We start from the raw sequence: 10,601 nt of genomic DNA, 5'->3' as shown, positions 1-10,601 counted from the left end.
TATATTAAATATAAAACTTTCAAATAAATAATTGTTGTTTTTCAAAAAAAAATTACTACTACTAATTATTTTAATTTTTGCAATGTTAGACAAACCCTTAAAGCTATTACTATTGATTCATCAAATTATTCTTTCATTTCCTTCGTTAACTATCTTGATTGATTAAAAATAGATTAGGGACGGATTATCATAATTTTTTATAGTTTATGGACCAAATTGATTTATTTTTTTATCAAATTATTCTCTCATTTCCTTCAATAACTATCTTGATCGATTAAAAATAGATTAGCGACGGATTATCATATTTTTTTATAGTTTATGGACCAAATTAATTTATTTATTTACAAAATTGATGGTTTATTCATTATATAAATATCCTAAGGTCTCAAAATATTAGTATTAAATTGATCAGAACAGTGCATGAATTATTATCTCTTTTAATTCCACCTGGAAATGCAGAGTGGAACGGGAACATTCCACCTACTATTATGATTTGGCAAATTATATGGTACACCCAATAATTTGAGTGTATTGGTACACCAAATCCTTAAATTAATAGTTAAATGAGTTATTTTTTGTAGGAAAAAATTATTTTCTATCACCTATGATTATAATAACTAAATCTTATTCACCAAAATCGTCAACGCAGTAAAATTTGATTTTTCTGAATTCTTATTACTCATAATAGAGAATTTTGATTATTTTTTACAATAAAATGTAAAAAAAATTAGTATGATTTTTATAAAAAATGAAATGATATTTTTTCTTATAAAATGATATTTTCTAAAATATATATGTCAACAAACACCTATTTTCTTCATAAAAATTATAGTTAATTTATAAAAAATTGTAAGCGAGAGTACCGGTACACCGTAATTTGCAGGTGTACCGTAGAAGTTCCCGAATGATTTAGAGGAACAATCGAAGTCCTTTATGTAATAATTCGGATTGCCTCTAGTTTACTTCCATTAGACCTCAACTCAACTTCTATCAAATGTAATGCAATGCAATGTAAAATCTCTCGCATCATGTATAGGAGAACTGAAAGTGAAGCTGAATTTTATGACTGTCGCAACTATGTATACCTTACTTTTGAACATTAAACTTGCTTCTACATATCATATCATCATGTGAAGCCATAAACCAAATCTTATTTAATTGCTTCCTTCTTTACATTCAATTGCTTAATAAATAGCACACAATCATAGAAATTCTTTTTCTTCATTCATCCTTGTGAAACCATATCTGGAAAGACTCTTAACACTCTTAAACAACAACCTCAAATAATTAACTAAAGACACAAAACATAAGGTTCTACGTTTGAAATTAACACACATTAAAGAAAAACAAAACCAATTACTGGCAATGCATAGTCTTCCCATGAAGATCATATCTTTCATATTAATTTGATGCTCGCGGAGAGAGCCCAATTCCGTTCGCCCTTTGCCTTTTAGAGCTCCAACACTAAGTCTGCAATTTAAAACAAGTTCCAAAATCTTAGCCATGCGCTTGAGTTTTCATTTTATTTTGTTTATGCTATGCTGCTTAATTACTTCAATTGAATTTTCAAATTCTTTCATCAGTTAACTAAAACACATTTGAAATATAATGCCAATGCAGAGTGAGATAGATGTATGTATGTATGTACGTATGCTTACAGTCCGCATCTGTTTTGATCCACTGCTCCATATTCTCAGATGAATCTTCACTGCCACTGCCAAGGGTAATTTGGAGTTGCCTCTTCTTGCATTGTCCTATGTTTTCCTTTCCAACTGCTCTTTTTGGCTGTATCATTATAGATTCCTCTTCAACTTTGTTACTTTTGTTGTGGCCTCCCTCATTCATAATTTTCTTCTTCTCGTACTTCTCTGCACATGTTGGATTTTCAGGGTGAACTTTCCGGTGAAACATCTGGAGAATCTACAACCCACAGATTAATTAATACAGTTAGCTAAAGTCTAGGGACATTAAATAAATACTAATTGGAAACAAAAAGGCAAATGATTGGAGAAATTAAGAACTGCAAAATTTAGAGTTATTAAGCTAGTTATATGTTATATGACATTTCTTACCCCCAACCACTTTCTATACAATTACGAAGTAGCAAATTGATATCCACCACTCTTATAAAGATTAATCAAACAAATATATTGTAACCAAAAAAAAAATCAAACAAATATATACTTCAATACTATCTGATGCGAATCATTTTTCTCTTGCCAAGTTGCGCATGAATCTTGGATTACAGACATACAGATAATACTCCCTCCGTCCCAAATTGTATGTCACTTTAGAAAAAATATTTGTCCCAAATTATATGTCGCTTTACAATACCAATGAAAAATTAATGTTACTTTTCCTATTATATCCTTAACTATTTATTACTCTCTCTTCTTTCAATTCCTTCATTTATCTTTCCCATATCATTTATTGAGAACAATTTTGTAAAACAACTCATAATATCTTTTTCCCACACAATATTAATTACATTTCTTAATATGTGTGAAATGTCCAAAACGTCATACAATTTGGGACGGAGGGAGTATATAAAAATAAAAAAAAATAAAGTAAAAAAATGTGTGTAGCACCTTATTATGCAGTTTTCTGTCTGCTGAAGTTGAATCAACAGAGGTCTGGGAAGAAGCATGTGCCCTTTTTTTCTTGAGCTTTTTTCTCATGAGATGCATGGCAGATTTATTGGCCTCCTCCTTTTCTTTGTCAGTATCATCCTTTGCACCAACAAGATTGTCCTGATCTGCTTGTTTGCTTCTCTGAAACAGCTCAGCCAGTGTTGTTCTCTGGCTGTGGTGTTGCTGCTCCTTATTCTTTGACACTGATATGGAAGAAGTTTTTGTTTCTGATAATTCAACTGCGGATCCAAAGAGATATCCCTGAAGTGGACAAATGGAGTTTGATTCTATGCTGATGCGTCCATGACTATTTCTCCCTGCGGTGCTTACATGGCTGTTTCTGCCAGATGAATCATCATTGTTGTTGGTTAGCACAAGAACTTTCTCTAGCTCATTGTTGATCACCTTCAGCTCTTTCTCGGTCACTTCAGCTTCCCTTTCAGTTATTATATTCTCAACGGAGATGGAAAATGATGGTGTTAGTGGTGATGGATCTGTCTCCAAACCAAGAGTTCCAATTGCTAGGAAGCCGGGGAAAACACCACTCCATGCCTCCTTATCTTCTTCCTCATCTACTGCTCTACCACTCCCAACTGCTTCGAAAGATTTTCTAAGCTTAAACTGCTCTTTCTGAGTTTGTTTCACATATTTGCAGCTCCCAAATTTCGGTTTCAGATAGTAATAGTAGTTGTTTTCCTCATCAACTGATGTTGCCTGCCCTGAAACGCAACACAAATATTATAACTAACAAAGGATGTCTATGACGGTTGGCCAACCATGAACTCAAGTGGCATTCGGAATACAATAGCCCTCACTCGCCAAGACTTCTGATCATTCTAGACGAAGCAAAAGATATTTTATGGAGCAACAAATTTATATGTTGGACTAATTCATTTCTATCAATTTGGTTCAAATATATATATATATATATATATATATATCTTCTTAATGGTTTGTTTGTGAGCTAGTTTAGAGTGGGCAATACTTATGGACGGTGATATATGCGTTGGACAAGACTTCAAGATGTTGTAGTGACATCGCCGATCAAATCATGCATGTAATAGACATGCCTAGTTAAATCTGGCATTAATTCATTGTCTACTTTTGGAAGAATATAAACATGTATATGATGATAAAATATTGTATGCAGCTTGCCAACAGCTATCAAGCGCGCGCGCGCGCACACACACACACACATATATATATATATAGAGAGAGAGAGAGAGATAGTTTACCAGTGACCAGGTCTTTGAAAGGTTCAGTGCTATTCTGCCGAAGTTTTCTATGCATCCATCCAAGTAACTGCTACAAATTAAGAACTAAATTAGAATATTGATTATATGTATATGCAGTTGAAGCAGCAAGGCATTTATATGATATTCAATTAGCCATTGATCGATCTTAGTTACCTTCATTCTTTGATAGTGTTATGTTTACACATGCAAAGTCTTGTTTTCTGATAGCTTGACAGTTCTGATGATAATCTATATAAGAGGAGAAGGAATAACTCAATTAATTTCTTAAGACCGATCACATTCCATAAAGCTACCTGCTTATGTCTATAGAGATAAAACATAGAGATACTTACAAACCATTGTTTATTATATGTCAACATCCAAATAGCCTACTAGTAATAGCTGCCGTGTGGGTCCTGATCAATCTTCACCTATCCGATCATGTGCAGCTTGACAAAACAGTAAGGTTGCCTTATAATTTTACTCATGATGATAATTTGAGTCCAGAAACATAAGCATGTTTTCCTGTTTCGGTTTCTAGAATCCAACCGGGAAGCAAAATATCCGGAGGGTACGTAAGAGGTATGGGAAAAAAAGAATTTCACTTATTTTATGCACATGCACACCACACTGATATGCACCGATGGAGATGTGAGTATAACTTGATTGGTTGTGTATGCCAGCAATTTTTCAGGCAATGGATATCACACGCCAACAGAAGTTTTCTTCGGCGACGTATTGACCATGTACGACCAGTTGACACATGGCAACAGCCATGAAAGGCAAAGAGAAATCTTGGGGCAAAATCCTAGTACATCCCCCTCACGAGAATGGTCACATTATCTCTAATCCCCCTTTTACAGCTTCTTGTGTATCATACACTAACTGGTTGTGAATGTAACAGTGTGTTTCTACAGATAATTTTGCTTTTTATTACTTAACTCAGAATTCTCTATACTATACCTATTGCACAAAAACAACACAAAATCAACATTAGAGATCTAAAAAAAAACATAGAACCAGTAAACTTACGACAAGTTTTCCGTTATGATTTTTTGGTAAACATGTCTCCAATTTTTCAGTATTAAAGACAGAATCGGAGAACTTGCTTCAAGTTTATCGGTTTACAAATTTGATTATGGTAAACTTGGTTCAAGTTTTTCAGATTTTTTTTATACTTTTGGTGAATTTCAGAAACGTTGAAGTGAAAATAAAAAATTAAAAGAAAAAAGGGTAAAAGTTAGATTTTTTATAATTTGTTAGGATGGATAACTTTGTGGGTGTGGGGTGAATTTTCCTGAAATGAGCTTTATACCCTGAAACCCACTGCAAATTGTTTATTGTCTTTTTCTTCTTATTTTATCTTGTATAAAATTAAACCGCGTTGAATTTTACTTAAGAGCTTACCTCAAAATTGGTTTTATACCCACAACCATGTTGGTACATTATTTGCTGCTGTCAACATGTCATTTAACTCTCCCTTAAAAAAACCAACATGTCACTTAACTTTATTGAAGCATGTGATGTGAGCACAAACATATATATTACCCGAATCCCCTGGACCTAGTGGTACTGTAGAGTAGAATGACTCCAAAACAAACATACAAAAAAGCCAGTTCTTTCATTTTCTAAATAATAACGCCCATATTCCAAATTTATCTAACTTGCACCTTTGGTCAAAAAAACTAACCTGCACTTGTGGCTATGAATGATCAGTATGTCAAACATAAATCCGTGTACTTTTTCTTTGGTTGGCTAAGAATTAAGACATGTGGTTTAGTTTACTTTGACCTTTACTATTGATGGTTGATATTGGAATACACATGAAAATACGGTGTTGGGTGTACTTTTTATGTTCCTAAATCATTTATGTTATCTAAGAGAGAAAGGCACACATTGTAAAATAAAAATCCATTATTTTATCCTGCATGTCTTTTTATCTCTTCAGGAAAATCATTCAACTGACCTTTTTTTTACCTAAAGATATGTTAACATTTTTAGCACATTATTCACCATGTTGTCTCATTCTTGAGAAAGTCATGCTACTTTTTAAAAAACTCTTGAATAAAATCAGTAATTATATCTTTTGATCAAAGTGGAACTTGGTTTTTTCAATACATTCCCTCACGCTCACGCTCAGCACTATTAGGTTTGGTGCTTGTATATGTATAAATGGTGATGCCCTGGTTGATAGGTTCTAATACCATATTAAATTTTGTTTTGGGAATAACTTATACTAACAAAATCGGTTTCCAAGGTAATATGTATGTATAGTGAAATTTGTTAAATAGATACTGGATAAAAGATAGAATATTTTGTGATAGAGTGAGCATTCAGAACACTGAACTTTATTATTTTTTATACAGCGTGTAGCCGTGTACGGTAAGACAGCTTAAAGCCTGACACCATTCATCAAATAATGTCAAAATGAGAGATATGTGAAGTTCTAAGTTTTGTCTTTGGCATGAAACGGAAGAAGAGGAAGATGAACCCCGAACATCAACGGCAGTCATCACACTCCAATTTTGCAGACTAGTGCTAGTGACAATTAAGCTAGATCCTTCCACATTTAAGAAACAGTCAAATGGATATCATCTTAAAATATTTGAAAGAAGGGTTTCTGCATTTTGACTTAACTTAAAGATACTCTACCCATGTAGGATTTGAAATCTCTCAATATGGTACTAACTCCAACTATATTTCTACTATTATACAAATAGGTGGTAAGAGTTTGTAGGTCCTAGTATGAAAATAAGGAAGGTAGAGAACTCATTTAGAACAGTCAAACAAAAATTTGAGAAAGCAGGAGCTCCTTTTCCTCCTCAGCAGCAAGAAATAAAGAGAAGCCATGAGAAAACAAAACATGTCAAGCAATTGGAAGCTCACCAGTCACTGATAACCACCTTCTTTCAGGGAGGACCACCACAATCTGTGTCCTGTGGTTCAATCAACCTAACAATGTCCTTGCCTTCCAAAACTTGGCCAAATACAACATGTCTCTGATCCAGCCACGGTGTCTGCCGATGTCATCCGACAAGTTTATTATTTTATCAAAAATCAATCATCTTATAAGAGTTCTTTTGAAACCAGTTATCAATTAATTGAAACTAAAAGATGCTCAACAATGGAACTTGGGGAAGGATTAAAATGTCGGTCTCTCAACTTGTCTAATAGACCCAAGCTTAGTAGATTTTGAGCAGAAGAATCAGAGAATTAAAAGTATAGAAGAATGATTACCTTGATAGTGCATATGAAAAACTGACTCCCGTTAGTGTTGGGACCAGCATTTGTCATGCTAACAGCTCCTGGTCCAGTCCGAGACACTGGAGATATTGTACACAAGTATTATCATATTTGCAATATTGCTTAAACTAATTCAGCAGCAATCATTTCCCTAAACTAAACATAGTGAAAGGGGACAGTATCTTGAAAAGCAAAGGTAAAGGAGTGAGGTGGGTTTAAAGAAATGAAAATGCACATCCATTCGGTAAATAACATAAAATGAAATTTGAATAGTGGAAGAAAGGGGTAAGCAAGCAGAACTCACGATTAAAATTCTCATTTTTGAAAGTACGACCATATATACTTTTGCATCAAGTTCCCTGCAATGGATAGATAATGGAAAAGTAGCCGAGACTGAGAAGAGATAAAAAAAAGTAGCAAGCAAGGGCATACATCTATTTCCTTTGTCAAAGTCTCCTTGAATCATGAAGTCCTTGATGACATGAAGTCCTTGTAGCCAAAGCCACAATGAACACAGTCAAAATAAAGTCACAATGAGCCTAAAACCAGTTTGAAACATATATTCCTGGAATAAGGGTTCCATGCCTCTCCTAAGTAATGCAAGGAAATACCGCATCCACATTGATAGTCTTTTTGTTCTTCATTATCCACAGTCCATTGCATATGACAGAAACCCCGTTTTATTTGGGATGACATATTGGTTAAACAGAGAATATATAACGTTTAAACAACTTTGGGATGACATGATGATGATAAATAAGTTACATCAAGTAAGTTAAGATTTCAAGAGGATAACGTAGTCACACAATTGCTTTATGTAATGCTTGGGAAAGCCCGATCATTATAGAATTTCAATCTCACCCTAGAAGAATATTCAAAATCCATCTAATTCAAAAACAGGGCATCGAAAATAAGTAATTAAAAAGTTTCTATATTAGACCAGAAGCAGTGAGTTTGTACCAGTCTAGAACAAGAACCATAGACCAAGTGGAAGGATTGACAACAACAATGTCAGCCTAACAAAGGACGAGTACAGACACCGACAGATTCTGTTGCTGGACAAAAATGTTGAATATTATTAATAAAATCATGTACATGGTCCTTTTACAACATTATATAAAAGGCACTCTGAAGCCAAAGTCAGCCTTGGTATAATGTGATAGTGAATACAGATTGAGAGAGAGAGAGAGAGAGAGCCAAAACAGGGTAAGGCAGGCTCCTTGTATAGAAAGTGAACGAGCCTCCTCACGGGGCTTGTGCCTTTGGCCATATGGGTAATGGGGCCACATATTCAAACTCCTTACCACTCTGTCGGTCATCCGAAACCATCTTGTCATGTTTTCTCCTTTCCTAGTGAAAGGATTAGCGGCTTATCCATTAATTTGGTTGCCCAACGTCCTAATTTATTAGCTCAATACTCGATCGATTAGCAGACTTACTACGTTAGGGTAGATCAATTACACTAATGTGGTACACGACACACAATATGTTAAACTTGACATGACATGAGAAACCATAACAATCAAGTTAGGATTAAATTAAAATTTAAAGGATTACAGATGTTTTTGGATCATAACATGAGCAATCACATTTGGCTGCAAGAAAATCATGTTTAGCCCGATACTAGCTATGTATATGATAAAGGCAACATGACAAAAAAATTGTGGACTCGTCATAATAAGAGCATAAGGAAAGGCAGTTTCGTTTGTTGCACAAGAATCACATCAACACATATAATAGAATATAATAATTTACTATACAGTACAAATAAGGTAATGAGAATAGCAAAGAATGAATAACAGTACTTGATGATTTTTATTTCTTGGCATGCAAGCAAGTAGTAAAAGAAGCAAGCAAATGTCTGTCTTATTTGTATGTCTTAGAGAAGATCAATAATAACACCAAAAATAGCAAATACATCATCCTATTCCGGTCGGTTGGAATTAGAGCTTTGAAAAAACTGGTTTCCGTTTCTGCATATGTGCCGTAACTGCTTCAGGTAAGTCACCAGATAACAGCCTAGCAGAATTCAAGGTTGCAACAAAATCCAATCCTTGATCCACTGTTAAGTCCCTGCTTCTAAGCAACACGGTTTTTGTCCCAGTAACTGCAATTGGAGACTTGGTAGCAATTGCTTCAGCAATAACCCTAACTCCTTGATCAAGATCATTTTTGGAATGGAAAACACGAGAAACAAGACCTAACTCCTTAGCCTCTAAGCCGGAGAATCTCCTCGCCGTCAAAGCCAACTCCATCGCGTTACCGAAACCAACAATAGTGGGAAGCCTCTGAAGTGTTCCAAGATCAGCCGCTAAAGCTAAATCCACTTCTTTGACAGAGAAAAACGCGTCCTCTGTACAAACCCTTATATCACAAGCTGTTATGATATCTATTCCACCACCTATGCAAGCTCCGTGTATGCTTGCAATCACAGGCTTACGGCATCGTTCTAAGGCTGTGATGGACTCTTGCATCGCGAGGATCTGTCGACGGAGAGATTCACCGCCGGGGACGGAATTTGAATCGGCGGTGGATTTTAATAGGGAAAGGTCGATGCCGGAGCAGAAGTGTTTGCCGGCACCGGATAAGACGATAACGTTGACATTAGGGTTGTGATCGAGAGCGTAAAGGGCTTTGGGGAATTCAGAGAAGAAATCGTGTGTTAGGGCGTTGTGTTGTAAGGGACGATTCAGGTTAAGATATAATACACCGGATTTTGGAACTTTATCCACAATTTTTAGAGTTTTGTATTTCTCTTCCATTCTTGGTTAACCCACACAACACCAGTTCTGCTAAAAAGTTTATTGAACCAAATCCAAACACTAGTTTTTGATGGTGATAGCACGAAGAGGAAAAGAAAAAAAAATAGGTTGATTTACCATAGAAAAAAATCAGGTCCTACCGGGAGTCGAACCCAGGTCGCTGGATTCAAAGTCCAGAGTGCTAACCACTACACCATAGAACCCTCGTGCTCTTTGATTTTACATATCGGATTTTATAGACTTAAACTTTACTTTTAAATTAAATTTATGTCTTTTCCTTTTAATAATAAAAAGATTTAATAAAGTAAATGGTCACCGGCTTAGTGGCTCTCAAGAAAAAAAAGTAAATGACTTTTATAAATATTCATAATTTTATTTTTAACCCTACAAAAAAAATCGCACTTGTTAATTAGTATAACATTTTTCTTTACCATTTGTATGGACAAAAATGCTGATGAAAATTTTACAATAGTTAAAAAGATCAATTTTTTCATATGGATTAAAAGCAAAAGTTTAAATATTACAATAACAATCAATTTTTGTGTTTTGTATGTGTTAAAATGATGATAAAGAATAAATGAATTGAGAAGGCATAAAATAAATGGTCATCGAAGTAGGCGATGGAAATAACAATAGGATTACATGACTTACTTTTATTGGAGTGTTGAAAGAGTGTCTTAGAGGATGTGATCATTTTCTTTTTTTATCTTTTACTTATACATTGTTTTGTG

The 10,601-nt window shown here is 34.6% G+C and overlaps 2 protein-coding genes and 1 non-coding gene across 8 annotated transcripts; all 3 read right to left on the bottom strand.

Moving 5' to 3' along the window:
• Nucleotides 1-1,202: 1,202 nt before the first annotated feature.
• Nucleotides 1,203-8,633, bottom strand: LOC11439053 (protein LAZY 1). Of its 6 annotated transcripts, none has more exons than XM_039831610.1 (8): nt 7,413-8,633; nt 7,103-7,188; nt 6,752-6,882; nt 4,040-4,114; nt 3,866-3,935; nt 2,589-3,349; nt 1,659-1,920; nt 1,203-1,470 (listed from the first exon to the last, which is right to left on the bottom strand). In XM_039831610.1, exons 4-8 carry the CDS (start codon nt 4,043-4,045, stop codon nt 1,451-1,453), a joined length of 1,119 nt encoding a protein of 372 aa, XP_039687544.1. In that variant the 5' UTR covers nt 4,046-4,114; nt 6,752-6,882; nt 7,103-7,188; nt 7,413-8,633; the 3' UTR covers nt 1,203-1,450. The 6 variants fall into 6 exon arrangements, with proteins under 6 accessions (XP_039687544.1, XP_039687548.1, XP_039687543.1 ...); XM_039831614.1 differs by having other exon boundaries at nt 3,866-3,932; XM_039831609.1 differs by lacking the exons at nt 6,752-6,882; nt 7,103-7,188; nt 7,413-8,633 and adding an exon at nt 4,223-4,360.
• Nucleotides 8,634-8,827: 194 nt separating this feature from the next.
• LOC11418463 (delta(3,5)-Delta(2,4)-dienoyl-CoA isomerase, peroxisomal) lies at nt 8,828-9,959 on the bottom strand. The gene has a single exon (XM_003601768.4). It carries the CDS (start codon nt 9,868-9,870, stop codon nt 9,052-9,054), a length of 819 nt encoding a protein of 272 aa, XP_003601816.2. The 5' UTR covers nt 9,871-9,959; the 3' UTR covers nt 8,828-9,051.
• A 42-nt stretch (nt 9,960-10,001) lies between these two features.
• On the bottom strand, nt 10,002-10,073 carry TRNAQ-UUG (transfer RNA glutamine (anticodon UUG)). The gene has a single exon. It is a non-coding gene; the product is annotated as a tRNA-Gln (tRNA).
• Nucleotides 10,074-10,601: the final 528 nt, after the last annotated feature.

This window comes from Medicago truncatula, chromosome 3 (assembly GCF_003473485.1).
Source record: "Medicago truncatula cultivar Jemalong A17 chromosome 3, MtrunA17r5.0-ANR, whole genome shotgun sequence".
Taxonomy (NCBI): Eukaryota; Viridiplantae; Streptophyta; class Magnoliopsida; order Fabales; family Fabaceae; genus Medicago; species Medicago truncatula.
The sequence above is the reverse complement of the archived record's forward strand: the minus strand, read 5'-3'. Positions and strand labels throughout refer to the sequence as shown.

Coding starts and splice junctions, on each gene's coding strand:
- LOC11418463 (XM_003601768.4), bottom strand. CDS start 9,870: ATGGAAGAGAAATACAAAACTCTAAAAATTGTGGATAAAGTTCCAAAA.
- LOC11439053 (XM_039831610.1), bottom strand. Junction 3,350..3,865: donor TTTCAAAGACCTGGTCACTG/GTAAACTATCTC, acceptor GTTGCGTTTCAG/GGCAGGCAACATCAGTTGAT. Junction 1,921..2,588: donor ACAGAAAACTGCATAATAAG/GTGCTACACACA, acceptor TGTGGGTTGTAG/ATTCTCCAGATGTTTCACCG.